Raw genomic sequence first — 22,858 nt, 5'->3', positions numbered from 1 at the left:
TAATTACATGCAAACAAGGGTGAAATATTGGGTCGGCCTCGCCCGTGACAAGATCTGCGCTTTTTGCCGCCAATTTGTTTGTGCAGCTCTATTTAAAGGCGCTTGATTGAGGAAATGTTGAAAATAGCAGTTAGGGTTTCCCTAATGAGACCTCTAGAGGAAAGCAGCGGCGTTCAGGGGGCTCGGGGAGGAGGGGAAGCGCTTAACCCTTTCCAGCCGCCCCCGGCCCGGCGGGGCTGCTCCCGGCACCGCCGTCCGCCCGCCCGCGGGGCGCCGCCGAGGCCGGGGCCGGGACCGGGGGCAGCCCGCCGCCGCCGCCCCTCTCCCCCCTCGGCCCCTGTGCGGCCACCGGGGCCCCGAGGCCCGGGCTGGGACCCCGCGCCCGGCTGACGGGGCGGCCGCTGCCCGCCAGCGCGGCCCGGCGGCCGTCGGGGCGCTGCCGCCCCCGTCGCCCCGTGATTTACTGGGCCGGATCAGCGCGGGGCCGAGGGCTAATGCTTTAACCCGGCCGCTCACGGCCGCCGGGGTGGGGTGGGGTGGGGGGGCGAAGGGGCCCTAAGAAACGCTGAAAAGACCGGGAATGTAGTGAGCCAGTAACAAGATTTGTCACATTAATATGCCCCGCGCTGGGGCCTTGTGACACTCTTTTCAATATGTTCATGGCTCCGTTTTCTCTCGCCGTGCAAGCCTGCCCCGGCACTAATTCTCGCAGCCTCACATTCACTTAAATGCTCAATTAGCGCCTGTCTGAATCCCGTATTAAACACAAATGAGATCTTTGGCAAAACGCATGTTGATAATATTTTGAAAGGTGCTAATGCCTGTAAGGGAGTGTGGATTTCAGTCCTCTTTCAGGTTTCTTCCTCAAGTGCTAACACTTGGGCAACATTGAAATCTGCCCGCTCTCGATTTTATAAATCAACTTGAGTCCCGAAAAACGGGCATCGCTTTGGAAATGAGCTGCCTGCAGCCTGCGAGGCCTTCAAATGTTACCTAAGGCATGTCTGCTCGCTCCTCTCTGCTACCACGCCATGGTCTACACGCACGACACAGTCAGTATTTCTGGTAAAAAACAAAACACAACAAAACAAAACAAATATAGATGTATACCTGGACAGAGATCAAAATAATCTTCTAAGGAATACGTAGCAAAAAGGGCGCAATGTCTTTTCCTAGGGGGAAGGAAAATGACAAGCAGAAAAACAAAGTGTTGACTCAGTAAATGATGTTCTGCGCGGTGATGTAAAATATTTATTTTTGTTGTCGCATTTGCACCCAGTGTTTTGGCCACGGCTCCGTTTCCCTGCAGATCTGAGAAGGTAAACGACATTCAATTCTCCATTTCGCGGCTTCTTCAGTTACTTTCCTGAAGAGAAAAGACAATTTTTTTGCCGGCTAAAGGGAAGCAAATCCACGGATCGGTTGTATCATCTGTAAGAACAAATTACAGTACGGCCGCGCATTTCCAGTAAAGCCTCCTGCCTTCTGTTTATGTTATGCCATTTCTGTTTGTAATTATTTTTATTTTAATTTTATGTCACTTTTAACAGAAGCCAGACCGTTTTCCCTCCGTGTCTTGTACACAATGCTCTCTTTCTCGATAAGATGTTCTTTCCTATCTTTTCGATTTTTCTTTTTAAAATGTTTATAGTTCCCCACGAGGAGTTCTCCAATATTTCTCCCTTGTATTTTAAGGACTTGTCCCTGTCTTACTTTATTTGTTTGTGTGAAATTTAGTTTGAAAGGAGATCAGAGAGAGCAGGAGGGGTTTGTAATAAGAGAATGACCAAGTGACCTAAAGGCTGATTATATGTCATTAACTGGAGACTTGGTGTATCCAAATTACCAAAAAGACCTCACTCAGCCAGATCAATTACACTGAGATACGCATATAGGAATTGCGGTGCAGGCGGCTACACACGCGGGTGCTTCCAACAAGTGTGTAGGCGGCATTTGCAAGAGTCAGCTGCTTAGTTTTAAGCACAGCTCCGCTGCTGCAGCTCCTGGGCAAGGCGGAGCGGGCGGTGTCGCGGCAGGTACCTGGGGTGGGGGGCACCGAAAGGACGGCACCAACATTTCGGGGCGTGCAGTTAGGGCGAAATTGCAGTTAATTGTTCGCGCTCCAGAGGGATCTTTTTTAAGTCAAGCGAGGTTGCCTTTGATCTAGGAACGCTGCTTAGAGCCCAGGCTTGTTAAATGGAGACTTTCCATTAATATTGACAATAGAAGTGTTGATTTTTGTTAGCCTAAACCCCAAACGATGCCAGCCTAACCTCTGCTTCCTCCAACGCGTGAACTTCACATGCTCGAGGAAAAAAATTTATTAATAAAAGCAATTACACTCGCCGAGCTATTTCATCAGCGCCGAGCTCAAGAGCAACTTCAAGGTGCTCTTTCCCAGGAATGAGAACAATATTATATGGGTGGGGAAAAAAAAGTGTGTGTGTGTACACATATATGCGTATGTTTATTTATTCGTATATATATATATAAAATATAACAAAGTCAATAAATAGAGAAACACTGTGCGTTCATTGCAGCATTTTATAAGCTCTTTATTATTTTTCTCCTCACAAAAAAGGGTTTTGCTTTGAGTTCGTCGTGTTTTTCCTTTCTTTCCGTTATTCCTTTCTACGGTCTGAATACAGCTCTGGATCCTCGGTCACAAATATAAGCAATCCTCGAATAATTGCTTACACATGCAGTGGTAAAAAGTGTACGGTCCCGCGCTTACCGCCTATCATTGCAACTTACAAAACGGTCAGTGTCTTGGGTTTTTCTCGTCCCTGCTCTTTTTTTGTATACACAACGGCTGCGAGATTATCATGCCTGAAATATGTGGGCGTTCATTACCGATAATAGTAACGTAAACCAGGGTTCCTCCAACTCCAATGGCAGCAATTAATTCGGGCCTGGTGGGCCCAATTCTACCCTCTGCCCTCGACGTTGAAATCAAGGTTGTGTGAGTGTAACTGAGGGTATAAGCAGGTCCATTAGGCAAAGTCCTTTTCATTAACCCACACTGACAGGTTGACCTTCAAATGATATTTCTCCGGTGCCTCTTAAAAAAAAAAAAAAGTATTCTTGCAGATTGACGTTCCTCTATGAGCTCCTAAGTGGTGGCCTAGGGACAGAGAGCGTCGCATCCCTAGGACAGCGGGTGCTTAGACGTTCCTAAATTCATCTAATGTTCCCTTCCTAATACATTTGGTCTCGGGTCAGTGACATCATGCACTCTATAAATTCAAATACGTCTAAACTTCCCGAGCTGTGCAGCGGGCGGGTGAGCGATGTGGTAGGCAGAAAACCAAGGGGAGGAAAGCGAGCGCGGGCTCCCGGCGGAGGCCCGCTGGTCGAGGCCGGGCTCCGGCCTGCTCCGAAACTGCGGGCGCTGCCGAGGATGGAGCCCGGCCCGGCGGCTGCGGCGGAGGCCGCGCCCGAGCCCCGACGGCAGGGAAGGCGCCGCCGCCTGCGCCGCGCTGCGCCGCGCTGCGCCGCGCTGCGCTGCGCTGCGCGGGGGCCCGCGGCCGCCCCGCGGCGGGTGGGCTCGGCGGTGTGGGGCTCGGCTCCGCTAAGGGAAACTTTAAGGGAAAGGGAGGAATCGGGCGGTGCGGCGGGATGCGGCTGGTCGGGAAGAGGTGAGGAGGCGCGGGCGTCGGGGCTGCCCCAAACCGCCCTCCGGTGCCGCCCGGCCGTCTGGCAGAGGGCGCAGAAAGGGCTCAAACGAAGGATGCTCGGATACCGGCCAGGAATACCCCTTATGCCCCGGCCTGTTCCCCAAAACGCCCGGCCCGGTGTGTCCGTAGCTCCCAGCGAGGCGGCCCGAGGGTCCCGAGCAGTCGCGCGTTTCCGACCACCCAGCGTCGGGGCCGCTTCTCCTTTCAATGCGCTTTCGCCTGATTCTGAGAAATTAGCTTAATTTGCAATTTGGCCTAATTCACACAAGATCAGGCCGGGGCGGGGGGAGGGGAGGGGGCCACAAAACTCTATTGTTTTGTTGTCCCCAAGCTCCATCCCGCCCTTTGCCGCGGGAGAGAAGGAGCGAGGGGAAGGAGCTCGCTCCGCGCGGCCCCTCCGCGCAGCGGGCGCGCAGGGCAGGGGGCGCCGCCAGGGCCGGGGCCGAGGGGCGCCCTGCGCGCAGCCGCCGCCGCCCCGCGCTGCTCGGCCCCGCTGCCCGGCTCCCGCCTCCGCGCCCGGGGGCGCAGCAGCCCACTCCTCCCGCCCGGCACCGCGTAGGGCTTTCGTCCTGCAAGTGCAACGACCGCAGGGCAAAAAGCAGAGGGACGGTCCGACAGTCCGCCCCAAAAAAGCCAAGAAGAAAAAAAAAAACTAGCCTCGGCTCAGTCGCCACCAAAATTTCTTAATTACAGCAAACTAGGAAAGTCCTGTCTGGCAGCAGAGTGCAGATAAATCCCCGCCTAACTTGCAACCATTTTGGCAGGGAAATACGTGACACAAGGGGAGAGCCTTTTTTTTTTTTTTTTAAGCGAAAGATTTGTACGCAAAAAAAATCAAATCAAATCAATAAATATGATATCGGCAAAACGTTCGTGCTTTTTAGCAGCCTATATGCCTGGTCTTGACAAACTTACTTCGGACTGCAGCAGTTTCAAACGCGTTGATCAAACAGAAAAGCCTGTTACCCCTGGTCGGGCAGCCCGAGCAGTTACAAGCTGAGGGAGGACACCAGAGCTGCATTTGCTCTAAAATTCACCTGATAAACTAAATAAACAAGCGCTGGGGGATACGAGGAAAAATTATATACACGGTCCTGCTGGGTAGCTTTATCTAGAGACCTTCTTTCTCTAAAGGTAATTAAGCAATAATGATGTTAGCTTTGGAGACTGGTGTTCTGATCGATATCTCCTGTACCTTTTATTACTTTTTCTCTGCCTCGTGTTTTCCGTTTCCTTCATCACTGGAGATGTTATCGGAGTCACTGCAGTGGCTTGCCACAGACACTGTCACAGTTCCAGTCCAGCCTGCAGTATATTGGAAAGATCCTACACAAATAAGGAGAGTGCAAAGAAACACAACCCTCTTTGCAAGCAAATATACCTTTCCGGCCTTGACAATGCGCTTTTCTTCTTAGCATCAAGGAAAATACTGCAGCAAAACAAAACCGACGGACCACAACAGAAAGTCGGTGGATTTCCAAGCTACTCGTTGCAAACATTGTATCCCGAGAGGCAGGATACACTGGCTAGCTGCTCCAGGCATCCGCCTATACGGTATGGCCACGGCCTTTTTTAAATCTAAAATTCCGCACTGGAGATACGTTATTTCCTCAGGATAACAAACACACAGACACACAGACACACACAGACACACACAGACACACACACACACACAAAGAAGAAGGAAAGACAAGTAACAGTTATTTTAGTACAAGCGTGTGCGTGTCTATAGACGCGTATATAAATAAGTCCTGCATCTGGACGAGTTTTTCACTTTCATACTCAGTTTTACACCCAGACACACGCACGCACACATACATATAGTGGCTATAGCATATTTATACTATATAGCATATATCCCATACATATGCATGCACGTACGTGTGTGTGTATGTCTGTATGTCTCTCCTTTGTGCACATAAATGTCTCTCCACCCCAGGGTGCGTTCAGCTCCGCAGCCCGCGCCCGGCCCGACGCGGGATCGGCGCCCAGCTTTGGCTTCGGTATTTCCACGCCGCAGCGAGGTCTTGCCGCCGGCAGGCAGCTCCTCTGCTGCGCCCGCATCCGCAGCCACTGCGGCTCCCGCAAGGGACTGCCCGGCGCCGGGCAGCGCGGCGGCGCCCGGGAGCCGCGCAAGCTCCGCGCAAGCTCCGCGCAGCCGGCGGGGCTTCCGCGGCGAGCAGCGCTGCTCTGCTCCGCGCCGCTCCGCTCTAGCCCGTCTCTGTCCCCAGGCGCAGGTCTGGCTGCCCGCAGAGGAGCGTTTTCGCTGCCTTTTTGCCCCGTCCTTGCCCCAGAGGCATCCCCACCGGTGTGCAGCCGGTCCGGAGGGCGCGCCGAGCTCTTGCACCGACTGGACTTGCCGTTCTTGCCACCTCCTTCGCAGACTCCTCCATCTCTATCTTTCTCTTTCTTTAATTTATGACCTCTCAGCTCCTGTTGACACAGTTTTCCACACTGCCTATATGGTAGGATCGCATTGTAATATACGCCGAATCAGCCTAGCCGTCAGCCAACACACATAGGGTGGATATTTGATATTTCACAGCTATTTAGTGATTGTCGGCTCCATTTGAAGATGACAACAATTCGCCTCGCCTCCAAGTTATCCGTGAATTACAGCCTGAGATCCATTTTCCTGTTGTAATGTCTTCAAGTTTACCAAACCAAAACACCTAAATATCTACGGGAGATTTCCTCCCGGCCAGGCTGTTAAACAAACATTTAACTATTCCCTTTCGATAACTAAATCTGCTTTCCACAGATGCTGGTCTTTTTTATTGCAGAAGCAGGAATGCAGAGAAATATTTATATATTTGTTAATAAAAGCTAGAAAATAAGCTCTGAACATGCTGTAAAAAATATTCGGTTACTTACCAATCAGACTAGTTAAACAAGCATGAAACTGATTTCAGGAACATAACTGATTCGGAGGAATGCTTGTCGAGGTGCGTACATGCAGTCAGCAAGCTGGAAGAGAATCATTTAGAGTTGGTTTTATTGTTATTATTTCAAAGCAATTCATTCTGGAAGAAAATAACGTCCCTGGCCAAACCCTGAGCTCTCTGCTCGTTTGGTAAGTCAACGGCCGTAAAGCCAGAGCCAGTCTTTTTTAACTTGAAATGCAAGCTCAGTGACAATGCAGAATAACTTCGTCTCCCTCCTCACGGAAACTTGTTACTAGTGATCTCTTTGTGTACACTAACCAGCAATAAAAGCATAAGCCGGAGCGGTTCTGGGGCATGCCTATCACAACCGGTCAATCGATAAAGTGCCCTCTGAAGCTGTTTTTATTTGTTCCTCTACCGGACGGGCACAAAGCACTTTGTAAAAGCCATCACGGAGCTTATCTAGCTGTTACATAGACTTTTGCCACCACAGTCCTCGGAGCCATACCGTACCTGGCTTGAGATTATCCGATATTTAAGTTTTAATGAGTTTGTTGGCTTTTTTTTTTTTTTGAAGATTTTACAGTAAAGCATCTGCTAAACACTTGCATTAACCTCTGCCTCCATGATAATTTTTCCCCCCTTGTTTTAATTGCATTATGGATACGGAGGGGCAGCCAATCCTAAAAGAGGAGCCGGGCAATTAGCAGGGCGAACATCAAAAAGTTTTATTGCGGAGGGCCGCCGGCCCCGCCCCGGCCGCCGGCGATTGGCCGGCGCCGCCTCTGACGACATATATTAACCCGAGCGGCCCTAAACATGTAGCTGTACATGGAGATCGTGCCGGGGAGCCCTGCCAGTGCCCCGCGCCGCGCCGCGCCCGCCCGCCGCCGCCCGCCGCCGCCGCCTCCGCCGCCGCGCCCGGCCCGGCCCGGCCCGGCCCAGCGGCGCTGATGCCCCAGAGGAGAGCCGGGGCTCGGTCCCCCGCGGCGCGGCGGGCAGGGACGCGTGCCCCCGCCGGGCACTGACGGGCCCCGCCGCCGCGCAGGGCCGAGGGGAGCGCCGTCCGCCGCCGCCCGCCGCCGCCGCCTGCCCACCAGCCCGCTCCGCGCGCCCGCGAGCCGGCGGCGGATGGAGGGGGGCCGCGTGTAAGTACCACCCGGCCGGGCCGCGGCGGACTTGGCGAGAGCGCAGGGAAGCAAGAGGCGAGGAAGATCCCGGGCTGGGAAGCCAAGCCATTTTGTTTGGTCGACTTCTCTCCGTAGCTTTTTTTTTTTTGCGCGCTTCCTCGAAGACCCAGCCCCGGGCGAGGAGGAGGAGGAGGTGGAGGCACAACGCATGAGCGGCGGCGGCGGCGCCTGGGGAGGGGGGATCGCTCGGGCACCCGCGGGGACTCTGCAGCAGCGCCCTATGGAGAGGCGGCGGGCGGCGGGGCAGTGCTGAGGGCCGAGAGGCGGGGAGCGTCTCCCGCCGGTGCGGCGGGGGCAGGCGGGGAGGGGAAGCCTTTGTTTTGGGGCCCCCGGGGGCGGGGTGGGGTGCGCTAGGGATGAGTTTAGTGGGCGGCTTCCCCCACCACCCGGTGGTGCACCATGAGGGCTACCCCTTCGCCGCCGCCGCCGCTGCCGCCGCCGCCGCCGCCACCCGCTGCGGCCACGAGGAGAACCCCTACTTCCACGGCTGGCTCATCAGCAGCCACCCGGAGATGTCCCCCCCCGACTACAGCATGGCTCTGTCCTACAGCCCCGAGTACGCCAACGGGGCGCCGGGCATGGACCACTCCCATTACGGGGGGGTGCCGCCCGGGAACGGCCCGCCCGGGCTCGGGGGGCCCCGGCCGGTGAAGCGCAGGGGCACGGCGAACCGCAAGGAGCGGCGCAGGACTCAGAGCATCAACAGCGCCTTCGCGGAGCTGCGCGAGTGCATCCCCAACGTGCCCGCCGACACCAAGCTCTCCAAGATCAAAACCCTCCGCCTGGCCACGAGCTACATCGCCTACCTCATGGACCTGCTAGCGAAAGACGACCAGAACGGGGAGGCGGAGGCCTTCAAGGCAGAGATCAAGAAGACAGACGTGAAGGAGGAGAAGAGGAAGAAAGAGCTGGTCAGTGCGCTGCGACGGGACGGGACGGGGGCCGCAGGGGCGGCGCGGCTCCGGGACGCATGTCCTGGGTGCGCGGGGGGGCCCGTGGCGCCCCGGCCGCGGGCATCCCTGCCCAGCTACGGCCGCGCCGCGCTGCGCTGCGCCCGGGACGGCGGAGCAGGGCCGCTGCCGCCGGCTCTCGCGGAGCGGCCGGATCCGCCTCGCGGCCGCCTGGGACGAGGCGCGGAGACGCCGCGGGAAACGCGGAGGGAGCCCTTAGGGCCGCCAGCCCCCGGGTGGGTTTCCCTTCCTGGGCTCCGGCTTGTTCCGGGTCCCGAGCCGCGATCCCGCCGGCAGAGGACTGCAAGTCGCAGCCTCTGCGCAGCGCTGAAACGACGCTCAGCTCTCTTAAATAAAGGGCTGGAGGCGCGTTTACCTGAACTGAAAAGCAGCCCGCTTTTGAGACTGCTGGCAAATAATTCGTTCGCAGTGCAGGGCTTTATTGCCCGTGCGCCGCGCGCTTTAAATTCGTTCTTGTCGAGTGGTTTTTAACGAGAGACCAAGCGTCTGCTTTGACGAGGAAGCATGAGCCCGCTCCTTGTAGGCCTTATGGCACACTTGGGCAATATTCCCACCAATTTCGGTGGCTGCTTTTCCACTACGGGCCTGACTTAAAATGTTTTGCCCAGCATGCCTGTGCACATCTCCTAAGGCTTCCCCACGCCTCCAAGGAGAAGATTTAGTGCGCACCTTGCTGCAGTTCGGGTCTTGGGGCCCGATCTGCCGCCAAACTCGCGGCCGGCTCCGGTGAGAGCCCGCGGGTCGCCCTGCGCGCAGCCTGCAGGCGCCGCATCTCAGGGCCGCTCCGCACTCAGCCCTTACGAGCCGGCCGGGGGAAGCAAGCTGCGAGGGGCTGAGCGGGCTTGGCCGGCGCCAAGCCCGGCCCGCAGGGCGCCCTTTTTGCGCCGGGAAGCGCAGGGCGCCGCGCACACGCGGGGCCGTTGCGCGGGCGCCGCCGCGGCTCTGCGCGCAGGGCGCCCCGCGGGGCCGCCGGCCCCGCTCCGCTTCGTCCCCGCGCCCGGAGGCCTCTGCAGGAGCTTGCGCCTCCCATCAGGTTTCCCTTTTGGGCCCGGGGAGAAGCGACCTAGAAAGCAAGGAAATATCTCTAACCTTTTTTTTCTTCTTTGCCCATCTTGTTTCCCTCTCTCCTCTCTCTCTCTCTCCCTTCGCATCCTGTCTCCCCAGAATGAAATCTTGAAAAGCACAGTTAGCAGCAACGATAAGAAAACCAAAGGGAGGACTGGCTGGCCGCAGCATGTCTGGGCTTTGGAGCTCAAGCAGTGAGCACGGCAGGACTGGAGGAGCCGTCCTCTTAGTCTCGGTAGTGAGCTCTCCTCTGAGGACTCTTTGTATTTGGAATCATCCAGTTTATTTATGTGCAATTTCTCCCCCAACCCCCCAAAATGTGGATATTTGAAGGAGAGGGAAAAAAGCATTCCATATTTGAATATGAAGAGGAAACTCCAGCTTGGTAAGGGGTAATGTCGTCTCTAATAGTTTCGTGAATGTTATTTGCTCTGTATAAAACACACGGGAAAAAAAAAAGAACCATAGAAAAGGAAAAAAACCCTCCCTGGCATTAGTGTGTATGTGAAGTGTATCTTTAATACTTGGCCTTTTGGATATAAATATTCATGGGATTATAAAGTTATATTTCAACAGAAGCAGTTGCACCAATGTTTCGGTTGACTCGGTATTTAGTGTTGTAATTTTGTTGTGGTCGTTCAGTATTTGAAGATGTTTTCAACAGTTATTGGTTATGTGCACTTCTGTCCGTAAGGGAAAAAGTGGAATCTAATTAATATTGAAGGTGTAAACGTTGTAAGTACTCAATAAACCACTGTGTGTGTTTTTTACAAAAAAAAAAAAAAAAAAGAGAGAGAGAAAAAGGAAAAAAAGAAAACCCAAATCTTTTTATGTTTTATACCTCAAAATGTTTTGAATAACAGCGTTGTTTATGGCTTTTTTTCATAATATTTAAAATATTCGGAAGTAAACTAAATTATAAAGATGGCTCCTAAGTTTATTTTTAAACAAGTGACTGAGTGCAAGGAGGGGTCGAGGGAGGGATCTCGGCAGTCCCGTGAGTGTCGAACATAAAACGGCAGTTGAGCTGAATAGGAATTCCTTGTGGTGGTGTTTCCATGCAGGAGACCGACTGCTAACGGGAAACGGACGAGGGTGCAAACGCTGCTCGGAGGCGACCGCGCAGGGCTGCGCGCTTTCCCTCTCGCCGCGGCCGGGCCCCGGCGCCGGCGGGAGCCGCGATCGGCGCTGCGCGCTGCGCGGGGCCGGCGGGCGGTGCGCGGTCGCTGCACGGGGCGGGGGCCCGCTCCTGCCGGGTCGCGCTGCCACCGAGGGGGGTCGCCGGGCCCGGCGAGGGCTGAGGGCAGGCGAGGGAGGCTTTAGGGCTTTGCTAGGAGCGATTATGTAACAGGCAATTTTACGTCAAGTCAGAAAGAGCGAACAAGGCAAGGGATTTGGGGAGGGAGGGGGGAATGTAAGATTTACAATGAGCTACGGTGAACTTAATATTAACTTTGTAGCTCCCCAAACTCTCCTGGTTTGCACGTTTCCAGTCCGCCACAGCGAGCTTTTTTTTTTTTTTTCCCCACCCTTTTCTGTCTCCAAACTAGCAGCAGCTTGTGCTCCGACTCCTGTTAGCATGTTCAGTCTGCTTCCCGCAATATCCTCTCCCGTCCTCTCTATCTGGGTAGGTAGCCGCTGCCCTTTCTGCCCCCTCCTTTGCCAGGCTCCTGGTGCCAGGTCATTGGCTTCTCTGCTCCCGGTGCCGGGAATGGCTCCAGCAGTCCGCTCGGACACTCAGCGCCGGGGAGTGCAAAACCTCCCTCGGTATCGCAGGCAGACAAGGGAAAAAAAAAGTTAAAGTTTTTTACCTTAAAGAACCTGTTCTAGGTATCCCTGGCTATTCACGATTGAGCAAAGTTTTCCACCTTTCCCGTAATAAGGACCGGGTTCATACTTTCGCGGCCTCGGGCCTCTGAAGCCCGTACTTAAATCAGCTCCACTTAAACCTAGCTGGCTCTCTCTCCAGGTCCAGGGCTGCTATCTGCCTGCCTTCCTCCGCCGCCGTGCCGAAGGAAGTGGCTGCAGACGCGACCCGACAGCAAGCGTAGGTAGATGTGCAATTGCCCGTGAACAGATAAGGGAGCCCCCGCGCCGGCGGCCGCCTCGGCGGCGGGGCTGGAGCAAGCAGCCAAAACCCATGTGCTCCTCTGCCGTCGGGTCAGGCGGCCCGGGTCTGCGCTCCGCCGCGGGTTTGTGTTTACAGGCACTTGCCTCTGTTTACAACACTTGGAGGGAAGAATCTCCCTCTTGTTTTCTTTTCCCTGCCTGTTAGCTAGCCCGGCTGATAAACCGGAGGGCCTCGTCTGTCCGTCCGCACCACCACCGCCACCCAAGCTCCGCTTTCGTTTGCAAACGGGACGGGTGCGAGCGCTGAGCGCGGCGCGCCGCGGCCCCTCGGCGCCGCGGCCCGAGCCCTTCCGCAGCCGGGGGGCTGGACGGGCCGCTGGGCCGGCGGCACCCGGGGCCGGGGCCGGGGCCGGGGCCGGGGCCGGGCGGGCTGCGGGTCCCGGGCGGCCCCCTGCGCCCGGCGGGGCCGCGCTCGGGTGCGGAGCGGCTCGCGCGCTTCCCGCGGCCCCCCTTCCCCGTCGGGCCCGCCGGTAATTCTCCCTTTTCGAAACGTTCAGTTTCTCAGAACTGGGAGCCTCTCTGCGCCCGCTAAGAAGGATCTCTTTTAATTGCTCGGTAATGAGGATGTTGCCATTTTCTCAGGAGCAGTCATTCCTGGAGCTAAATCACAAGAGCCCTAGACAGACCGGAGCCGACAAAAATGTAGGTTTTGACGTTAAAAGCTAAATGGGGAAGCAGCGCGGTAGAAGGTGAATTGATGGTAGATCGGGATGTCAGTGTGCTGCCCCAGGTCTCTGTGAGCGGAGCCGAGGGGCTGATAAGAGGGGCGCGCTGCGCCCGGCCTGCCGCGGCCCTGCGGTGGGGCATCGGCCCCGACGGCCCTGCCCGCTGAGCCCTCGGCACCGACGGTTTGGGGGGAGCTCGCCGGGGGGTGAACGGCACGTAGGAGCGAGGGGGACTCAGGGACAGCAGCGTGTCCCTGCCGCGGCCTTTCTCCGTGTTGTGCGGGTGGGGGGGGGGTGAGAAAGAGGAAGGCACGGGGGATCGGGGGGGCGGGGAATGCAGCTAGCTCAAGCTGCGTCCTTGCAAATGAGCTCAGTCCCCGTTTTTACCGGTAACTTTAGCCGATCGCCTCGATTCATGGCTGCGGGAATGGGACTCTGAGCTCTGCCTCAAAAGAAAATAACTCTTTTCTTCTTTCTCTTTTTTCCTTGAAGAGAAACAGCAACATAACTCCCTCGGGTTGCGTGCCCCCGGCCCGGCCGCCCCCCCTCTCCTCCCGAGGTGCGTCTCCTCGGCTCCCCGGGGCGCGCCTCGTCCCCTCGCCGTGCACGGCAAGCTGCGCGGGGCGCGGAGAGGCGCGGAGCGGGGCCAAGCACCCCGCGCCCGGCCCCGGGGGACCTCGAGGGCGCCCGTGTGAGGCAGAAAGCAGCGTGTTTTTTTCCAGGCTCCTCACGCTTTTGGCTGTGACGGAGGTGATGGCCAAGGCCCTGCCACCTCTGCGGGGAGGCGCGTAAGGCTGCGCGGAGCCAGCCCCGCTGCCCGGGCGCCCGGAGGGGGCGAAGCTGCCGCCGGCTTTGCCGGGGGAGTGGGCAGCGCTGGGGCGCCCCGGCGGGACCCGGCACTGCCCGTCGTGCGGGGCTGTTTTACGAGTCCGCCGCGCCGTCGGGCGTGCAGGGGATGCCTGCATTCCTGCAGGCCAGGAAGATAAGCTGAAAAAACGATTTTTTATTTATTTATGGGGGGCTTTTTTACTCTCACTCCCGGCAGCTCTTCTCTGCGTGAGAAGATTATTGTAATAATTAGAACTAATTTGCTGTCGTTGTCAGAGAGGTGTAACGGGGCCTTTCGGTCCAAGCCGCAGACACCCCTAGAACAAGCGCCGAGACATCCGCGGGCAGCTGTAAGGACATAAACACGGCCAGGAGATGCCATTGAGACAACGTGATCTTGAAAGGTGGGCGGGGGGGGGTGAGAGAGAAGAGGGTTAATATTAAAACCCCTAAGCAAAATATTCTCCTCTTGCGCTTGGAAGCCTAACCTTAAGCCTCCTTTTTTCACACATACTCGCCCAGCGACTCACAAATATACCCAGAAGAAACATCCACGTAGCGATGGGAAGGAAACCCATTCTGTTCTCCTGCAAACATAATCCCCTTTGCTGTAACGAGGGGCTTATCAAAGTTTTATATATTTTTAATTTTGGGTTTGGGGATTTTTTTTTATTTTTTTTTGAGGGCCATGAAATATATGCCCCTGCAAACGAGCTCCAATCTTTTCTATTTCTAATTGGCCAATTACTGTTCAGCTGTTTCAGTTCTCCCTGTACAATGGAGATTAAAGCAGAGTTGTTATCTGAATTATATATTCACATAAATTCTAGCAAAGCTGGGCGATTTGCGGGGCCAGCGCCTCTCTAGGAAGTCCCTGTGGCCCTCTCTTCTCCTTCCCAAGCAGCGTGGTGTGTGTCTCCCTCTTCCCCAGCCCCCTCATTTTCCTCCAGAAATGTTGTTGCTTTGATGATCCGATTGTAGAGCATTGATTACAAATTTATTCTCAGACACTATATAAGTCTTTATATCTGCTATTAGAGACATCTGGGAATGATTAGAGCCCTCCCTCCCCCGGCTCTGCTCCCTCTATCTTGCAGCGAGGAGCTAGAGACATGTTGACGTCAGATCAGACGGCTAGGAGCCATCCTGCTCTCGAGTTGGGTGTAATCACGGCAGCGCTTTCCAAGCCCCAGCCCCAGCCCCGGCCCGTCCGCCAGCTGGAATGCGGGTGCAGCGGCACAGGGCTCCGCTCGGCTTCTCTGTAAATCTGTATTTTTAGCCCCCGGAGGCTTTGGCTTCTCTGGAGCTTGCCGCCAAGGTTGTGTTTTGATTGTTTGTTTGCAACTTCAGAAATAAAAGCGGCGCATTCCGCAGACGGCGCTGCCCTCCCTCCTTCCCAGCCCAGCGCTAGCTTTATCTGGGCAGTATTTCTCCCGGTGCCTTCGGTCTGTCTTCCAAAATAAATATCAAGGCCAGGCAGATTTCCACCTTGTGTCTTGGCAGGGAGAAATTAGCGAAGCAAAGTGCACCGCTGAGGTGCGGGAGGCGCAAGCTGCCTTCCCCGCGCACTCGCACCCGCTGCCCGCAGTGGCAGGCAGTTTTACACCGAGCCGCGAGAGCTGGAGGCTCCTGTAAAGCAGGATGATTCCCTACCCGAACGGCAGTGCTGCTGGCGGAGAAATGGCTTTGCACCTGTTATTAAATCCTAATGAATCGCATCTAATTGAGAGCTGAGGCACAGCCTGCCCTGCATATTAGCCCTGGCTCAGCGGGATCCAAGTTCATGCGTGTGATGTTTATTTTTATGTATTTTTACTTTATTATTTGGTACGTTTCATAACACTCGTTTTTCCCAAGGAGATAAAAAAAATAGTAATTCAATAAATAAACTTGAGCCTCTGCCGTCTGCTCGCAAAGTCTTGGACGGCTGACACTTGTCCAGCTGTACGTTGCAATCAGTGCTACTACCAAGAAGGGGGGGTGGTGCGGATGAGAAAGCGGTTGATCTTGTCTCCAGAGAAAAGAGATAATGTTAGAGTATTTGTCTGAAGGATTAGATTCTCGAAGTAAAATACTCTTGCCAGGAGAAAAAAAGTACTGTGTGACCCTAAAAAGAAATGCGCTTCCACTTCTTTGTTGCAGCAAAATAAAATAAATCCCCTAAGATACCGCAGCGCTGCAGCGTGTGTCTATCTGTAATCTGGAAAGGAAAAGGAACATTTCCTTTCTAAATGAGTAAAAACGGTATGCTTGTCTCCCCACCACATCCACTAATACCACGGGCTCGGGCAAGGACGGGGAGGGGGGGAAGTAAATAAAAAAGAAAGTAAAAGTAAAGAAAAAAAACACGAAACAAACCCGAACCAAAACCTCCCAATAAATCCCATCCCAGGTTTACGTGGGAGCTCGAAGTTGTGGCTGCTGCCCCGCCAGGCTGAAGCTACGGTCCTGGGCACGTCTCCCTTGGGAGCCGCAGGCTTTGAGGCAGAAGGTGCCCCCGGCGGGGGGAGGCCGGGGGGCTCCTCCGGGGGCCGCATCCTGCGGGGCCCAGGGCCGGCGCTGCCCGCTGCCGGGGCAGGCCGCGGGGGAGCAGGAGCCTGCAGTCGCCGCTGCTCTCGGAGCTAGGTACTGCTACAGCCGGCAGCACGGTTTGGGAAACAGCAGTAATATATTAGCGAAACAATGGAGATCGCTGCGCCGGCATTTCGAAGCCATTTATTTGCTAATCATGAGCGCTGTTCAAAGGAGAAACAAGCCCCCGTGTTGCCCAAAGTATTCGGGAGAAAAATGTAAAATTATATTTTAATGTATAGCAGTAGAGCCTTTTTTCCCGGCCACGTATATTGAACAAACATGTGGGGATAATAGAGAGGACGATTCTCCTATAGGGGTCTCTATTTGCATGCCATATGTGGCTATAGGCTAAAACAGCCGTGTATAATGAACTTTTAAAAAGCTAAATACACATGCAAACCCATAGAAGTTTTCTAAAACTGGCCTAAAAGACAGTGAAATGTTCTGCCAGAAAATACAGGAGGCGGAAGACATTAAAAATAAAAATAACGTTAAGCCCCCGCCCCAGCCAAACCTCAAGACCCCGCAGGTTTACTGAGAGCCCTGCCCGCAGCGAGACCCCAGCGCGGCGCCGGGGGAGGCAGCGGCCGGGGCACGACCGGGGGGTCCGGGCGGCGCCGCGGGAGGGGGCCGGGCCGGGCCGGGCCGGGCCCGCAGCGCGCCCGGCGCCGGGCAGGGTGAGCCGTGGCGCACGGCCCGGCCTTGACTGCCTCTCTCCCAAATCTGGTTTTCATAGAGCCGCACAGTAATTACCTAAAGCCATAACTGTCTCCGAAATTATTCATTAAAGTCATTCTCGGGAATCTCACGGCGCTAGTGCTTACATTTATGGCCTTTGCACCATCAGAATATGACATCGCTCTTTCCTCGGAGGTGGTGTGTTTAAAATTGTGGCGAGGAAGGGGGGGATTTCTCTCTCTCGCCTTTCTCTCGGTGCTCTTGTTTGCTCGGGATTCAGGTTGCTTTCCCCCTTTTGGCTAAAGAGCGCGATGCAACCCGGCAGACACCCTGGGAGCGAGGAGGGTATTTTGGGGAGTTGCAGTGTTGTGCGGAAGATCATGTCCGTGCCCTGTGGTGCTGTCAGCAGTGACAGATCCCAGATGCAGCCGCTACTGTATGGCAGATTGAGTTTCTCAGCAGAAAACTCTCTCCCTCCCTCCCTTCCTCCCTCCCTCCCAAACGTCTTCAAAAACCTTCTCCAGATACTGCGGGTCACTTCGCTCAAACGGGGAGAGAAAGGGGGGGAAAAAAAGGTCTTTCCCTCTCCCCCTCCCTTTCTCTTCCTCTCGCCGGATCTCTCCGGGGTGCGGGGGGCGCCCGACCCTTCCCCACGCGGGGGTGCCCCGGCTTCCCCTCTGGCCCTGCGCCGCCGCGGAGCCCGGGAAGCCGCGCGCAGGTAAGCGCGGGCGGCGGCGGGCGGCGAGGGGCGAGGAGGGGACGAACCGGACGGGACCCGCGCCCCGGCCCTGCCCCGCCGGCAGCGGCGCCGGGCCCCCTCCCCGGGCAGGAGGCGGCGGCGGGAGAGCCGGGGACACGCACAGCCCCCGGGCCCGGCCCAGCCCGGCCCGGCCCGGCCCGCGGTGCCTTGCGGGGAGGGGGGGACACAGCCCGGGGCCGACACGGGGCTCGGGGACCCCTGTCTGCGCCGCCGGGACCGTCCGCGTTTGGGCTCTCGGGCCGGGGGGGGGGGTGCACACAGAAAGGAAGAAGAGAGAAGGGCGACGGGGGGTGGGGAAGAACGCCGAGCGGCCCCCACGCGTGAGCGGGGAGGGAAATCGCGGCGGGCGCTGCCGCCCGGCCGGGCCGGACTGGGGCCCCCCCGGCGTGCGGGCTCGGCGGCGCCGGGGGGAGCCCGGCGGGCGGCGGGGCGGCCTCGCTCGCTCCCCGCGCTTCTTCGCCGCTGCAAAAAGTCGGCAGCGGGCCGGCAAGGGGAGCGGGGTTTGGGAGCGCTGTGCGGGCGGCGCATCCCGGGGAGCTCATCCCTGCGGCCCGATCCCCTTCTCTGACACGTCAAACTCGTAGTGACCCTCCTGTTCCCCACCCCCCACCCCGAAAATATTGACTTGCTCCGAGTGCCGAAGTCAGCCGCTACGGCGGCTTTCTCTAGCACCACCCCCCACAATATTTAATGCTAAGGGTTTGTTGTGGGCTGTTTTGGTTGCTCCCTCGCTCCCCCACCTTAAACAAGCTACGCAAGTGCAACCGCATTTTCAATCCGTTTGGCATAAGCGGGGTTTCATGCCTGCAGATCAGCTCCGAAAATCCCTAGCGCGGTCGCGGGGAGAGGCCTTCTGCTCCTCACATGCGTTTAGGCATGACAGCCCTCAGGCTGGGGATAGCCCTCCGTGCGGAGCACCGCGACCTCCTCCTCCCTCACTTTCCACTGGATGGAAGCAACCTGATTTTACTCATACACATACCTCTTGTAAAAGATTCCCACTAACCTCACTTTCAGGCTCGCCTTCCCCAGATGAATGGAAAGGCTTTAATTCAGCTGCTTGCCCAGCCCCCTCCTCTCTCACTCTCTATTTCTCCCTCTCTCTCTCTTTTTTTTTTAAAGCTCTTGCCTTTAGCAGAAGTATAATTGTGACCCTGCCTGATCCACAGAGCCTCCTGTTGGGAGCAGTTAGCTGTGGTTGCATTAGGCCAAAGGACCTCCCAAGTGGCGGTGGCCTGGGTGTCATAGTAAGGGACTCTGCACATTGTCCATTCTTTCTCATCAAAGTCCCAGGCACCGTGGAGCCAACAGTTTGGTGGAGCAGGAAAATAGTAAACAAGCCTCCCCTCTCTCGTCCCAAGCCAGCAGCCTAGTGATCTTCCTTGGATGCAGAAATGTAACAAACTTTTTCATAACTTTAGCTCTACAGTGTGATTTACATTTCCGGCTGCTCTGTCAGAGTTGCAGTAATTTACAGTGTGATAAAAACACTTTTACAACAGCAGAACATGTTCTAGTAGTGTCTTACTAGGCAAGGAGATTTTAAAAGAGGACACACACAAGAAAAAGGTTTTTTTCCTTGCCTTTTTCCACCACGGCTTTCTGAGAAGATGAATGGGTTGAAATTGCAACGTAGGCAAAAAAGTAGACGCAGGCTAAAGCAGAAGTGGATGAAATCAATCCTGGGCTTTTGTTTATATGATGTATATTGTATATCCACATTTCTCCTATTTCTCTAAGGCCTTCGCTTAATGGGTACTTTTATTTTTGTGCTTTCAGGCCAAATCCTGCTTGTCCCGAGAAATGCTTTCATTTGGTCATGGATCTATTGTGTTTAAAGAATTTCTTTTATTCAATAACTCATTTCTTCTCCGCAGTCTAAAAAACGAGTAGGGCTGTTAGCTTTTATGAAAGGGAAACATCATTTATTCAGTTCTGATTTCACTAATCTGAGATAGAAAGCTTTTCCAAATACCGGGGGTAAGAGCGGCCCGTTCTTGAGGAGCATCCAGTCTGCTCCAGCCACGCTCCTCTGCCAGGGAGGACTCCTGCGGCAGGGCAGGACGGGTCTGGAAGCTAACGTACAACATCCCTATCCTGGTAGAGACGAGAAAGCTTAGTAAATTACAAATATGTGAATTTGGCGAACAGTTAGGGATTAAAATGATCAAACGATTAAAAAAAAACCAATGAATAAACCACATGTAGCATTTGCCGCTTTCATGACTTTGGTAATTATTTACACCTGAATCATAGTTTACTCCAGCCACAATTTCAAAAGTAAACCTTTAAAGAATTTAATTATTTCCAGTTTTCGGGCATACAGATGAAAAAAAAATGTAGGTTAGCGAGCAAATGTTTTCTCTCGAGCTCTCATAAAAGGCTCTGTGTGCATTTCCATCCCGAAGATGCAAGCAGTCCTTGACGTCCCCCCGACACCCACGGGCGCATTTACGGCCTAATGACAGGACGGCCCGGGAGGGGGGCTCGCATGGCGAGAACCGGGTGCATGCTCATATCTCCGCGTCTGTGCGTGTGGTTCATCGAGGCACAACACTTAAGCGTGCGTGGATGGACTCCCTGGCTCCTTCCTCCCGCTCTGTAATAGCTCTGTTATTTTTGCTAAACGATCGGGATGGCTCTGCGTGACCCCTCGTCATTTAAAACCATTTTCTATCATTGCACGTGTGCCGGGGGGTGGTGGTGGGGAGAATCTACGAGTCACTGAGAACAACCGGGGAAGCCCGTGATGTGCAGCGCATCTTATCTTTATTTGGGCGACGTGTCGCGCGCCCGCGCGCTGCCGGGGCGCGAGGCGCATCCCCCCCCGGGGCGGGCGGGGGCGGTGGGGCGCGTTGCTCCCCCCGGCTGCCAATTTCGGAGTGTGAATTTGGCGCTTCCCGGGGGAAAAAAAAAACAAAAGAGAGAGAAGAAAGGTGCGGGCTGCGGGGCCGCTGCTCTGCGGCCGCGCTGGCGAGGGCAGGGTGCGCAGCGGGTGCGCGGCAGCTCCGCGGGCGGGCGCGGAGCGCTGCGAGGCGGCGCTGGCGAGGCGCAGACCGTGTCCCGGATACTGCCGTTGCCATGGACACTCCTCTACGCTTCAGGCTCCCAATACTTTGGGGTATTTCAGTGCTCACTACTCTTAAATCCCCCCGGCCCGGCCCGGCCCGGCCCCCCGCTACCTTGGCGTCCTTCCCGCAGCCGCGCAGCATCCTCGTGTGCGCTGTGTCATGGGGCCGCGCCGGGTTTTAAAGAGTTCTAAAAAAAGCCATTGCAATATGCACATTGCAAATATGCTTTTGCCGACGTATCCATAGACTAAACTGCGCGAGTCTGGGAGCCTCTGGAAAGCCTCTTTGGAAAAACACACCGAAGAGTTACAGGGCTTTTTTTAATTTTTTTCCCCCCCGCCCTACGCACGGCTATGGTACGGTTTTAAAAGCCGCTATGGTCCGGGCTCCCCAGCCTAACCGCAGACACCGACATCCCTTTGGGAAACGCGGTTGTTTCCCGGAGATTTCACAGCCGAATATTCCCCCCCGCCCCCGGGGCAGGTCGGAGGCGCGGGCGCCGTGCCCTCCCCGCAAGCGCGGGGTGCAGAGGCGCTGGGGAGCCTTCGGGCTGCTCCTGCCGCTTCCCGCTCCCCTTAACTCTGCCCGCGCGGTGCACACCCGCGGGCGGGAGGGAACCGAAAATCAAAAAGGGGCAAATCTGTGAAGTTTCTAGAGCTTTCCTAGAAACAGCCAAACCCCTGGGGCAGGAGGGTTTATATGCCCCCCCCTTCTCCTTGACCCAGAGGCACGGGCTGCCGGAGTGTTAGGCGGTAGCTCTAGGAATATGTTGGACACATGCAGGGATACAGGAGGGCATATATAAGACAGTCAGTCCTGCATCTCCTTGGAGTTCAGTCCTCAGCTCTTTCAGGGCGCTTGCTCCCACTCGGATTAGCAACTGCTAGAAATGTATAATTCTCTGTCGTAAAACGAGCTGGGATTTCTTTTCTTTTCTTTTCTTTTCTTTTCTTTTCTTTTCTTTTCTTTTCTTTTCTTTTCTTTTTTCTTTTCTTTTCTTTTCTTTTTTTCTTTTCTTTTCGTGGGGGAAGGGAATATTACTCTGGACACATAGGGGTGGGGAGGCACATAAGCTGCCTGTAGCTGATTTTCTAGAGGTAAATCACCCCAGGCATGTGCTTAATCATACATTTATTTTTGATGGCCAGTTGTGGTAATAGTTGTCTATACTGTTAAATTTATTTCATCATTTACAATGACGTTACTCGCGCGTCTTACTAATTCTTGGGGGGGAAAAAGATATTTTTGTCTTGTCCAGCCCTAAGAAGACACATACTAGCCTGAAATTAAATGAGTGCAGCCTATTTAAGCGAGGCAGCGGTAGTTCCCACTGCAGCATCTCATTAAAAAGAACAAGAATATAGAGACTGAAACATGATAAGGTCATATCCGAGCTGTATACGCATCGGAGGTGTTTAAAACCTAAACATTTCTCTGTTATTTCTTTTGCACTCATATGGTTTAAAATAGACAAAGTGGTTATTTTACTTAATTGTATGTATATGTACAGACATATATATAGTTCCCCCCGAAGAGAGCTCTGACACCTGTTGTAAGCTCCAAAAGAGGAGATCGCAATGTCAATGCTTTCTGCATTTTAATGGTAAACATTATTCCCAAACAAAATAGCTGCAGAAAAGATTTACATAGTAAAAAAGGCATTTTGCTACGAAAATATCGCTGACGTTGAACTTATTTTCTGTTGAGACAGAATTTTAAAAAGTATGATTCGCCCCGTGTTTCCCAAGCGGGATATGTCTGAGAGTATCTGGAGATTTTTCTATCTTTCTTTAAATCCTGTCGAGATTAGTTAACTCAGTTTGCTTGGGTTTATTTGTACTTACTGAGTAGCAGAACGGAAAGACCTGGAAAAAGTGCAGTAAAATTAAAAGGGCTTGTACGGAGAATCAGAAAAAAACCGTTTCGATATTTCGCACAATCGCCGAGTGTATGGGGGCTGTTTTCCCCAAGAAGGAAAGGCTCTCTGAATTCGCCCCGCAAAGCAACTGTCTGCTTTGCAGCAGGGGTGACCTGACAGCACGGAATGAACTCAGGTCGTTAATGTCCAGTGTATCCATCAGCCCTTACACGTTTCCCGAGCGCAGGGATCACCACTGGCCCTCCCGAGCCATTAGCGAGGCGAGCGCGGTGGAAGGGGCCGAAGCCGCCCTAATTGTTTTCCCTGCAGATGGTATTTAAAGGACTAAATCCTAACTTCCAGGCACAGCTGGGGTATGTTGTATCCTATCAATTTATAACAAGGAGGCATTCTGGAAAGACTCGTAAGAATATTTATTTTAAAATGTGTGCTGAAAAGATATATACCGGGGGGGGGGGGAGGGGGGACAGGTTTGGGCGCCTCGC

At 54.8% G+C, this 22,858-nt stretch overlaps 1 protein-coding gene and 2 long non-coding RNA genes across 11 annotated transcripts; 2 read left to right on the top strand and 1 right to left on the bottom strand.

The window, feature by feature from the left end:
* Positions 1-1,199: 1,199 nt before the first annotated feature.
* Positions 1,200-7,249, bottom strand: LOC106484062 (uncharacterized). Of its 5 annotated transcripts, none has more exons than XR_010884272.1 (4): positions 7,076-7,249; positions 6,552-6,644; positions 4,873-6,110; positions 1,200-1,366 (listed from the first exon to the last, which is right to left on the bottom strand). It is a non-coding gene; the product is annotated as an uncharacterized lncRNA (long non-coding RNA). The 5 variants fall into 5 exon arrangements; XR_010884271.1 differs by lacking the exon at positions 1,200-1,366 and adding an exon at positions 2,531-3,061; XR_010884270.1 differs by lacking the exon at positions 1,200-1,366 and adding an exon at positions 3,496-3,902.
* A 249-nt stretch (positions 7,250-7,498) lies between these two features.
* Positions 7,499-10,555, top strand: HAND2 (heart and neural crest derivatives expressed 2). The gene is made up of 2 exons (XM_067297909.1): positions 7,499-8,663; positions 9,888-10,555. The coding sequence occupies exons 1-2, from the start codon at positions 8,109-8,111 to the stop codon at positions 9,984-9,986; spliced, it is 654 nt and encodes a 217-aa protein (XP_067154010.1). The 5' UTR covers positions 7,499-8,108; the 3' UTR covers positions 9,987-10,555.
* Positions 10,556-11,337: 782 nt separating this feature from the next.
* Positions 11,338-15,580, top strand: LOC106484063 (uncharacterized). Of its 5 annotated transcripts, none has more exons than XR_010884404.1 (5): positions 11,338-11,415; positions 11,758-11,839; positions 12,501-12,560; positions 13,076-13,815; positions 14,450-15,580. It is a non-coding gene; the product is annotated as an uncharacterized lncRNA (long non-coding RNA). The 5 variants fall into 5 exon arrangements; XR_010884403.1 differs by having other exon boundaries at positions 11,345-11,839; positions 13,076-13,142; positions 13,688-13,815; XR_010884402.1 differs by having other exon boundaries at positions 11,345-11,835.
* The last annotated feature ends 7,278 nt before the right edge of the window (positions 15,581-22,858 follow it).

Source organism: Apteryx mantelli, chromosome 5 (genome assembly GCF_036417845.1).
Source record: "Apteryx mantelli isolate bAptMan1 chromosome 5, bAptMan1.hap1, whole genome shotgun sequence".
Lineage (NCBI taxonomy): Eukaryota > Metazoa > Chordata > Aves > Apterygiformes > Apterygidae > Apteryx > Apteryx mantelli.
Note: the sequence above shows the minus strand (reverse complement) of the source record. Positions and strands in the feature narration are given on the sequence as shown.

Bases quoted from the DNA above. Each gene is read 5' to 3' on its own strand.
- HAND2 (XM_067297909.1), top strand. From the start codon at position 8,109: ATGAGTTTAGTGGGCGGCTTCCCCCACCACCCGGTGGTGCACCATGAG. The intron at 8,664-9,887 runs GTCAGTGCGCTG...CTGTCTCCCCAG, and splicing joins AGAAGAGGAAGAAAGAGCTG to AATGAAATCTTGAAAAGCAC.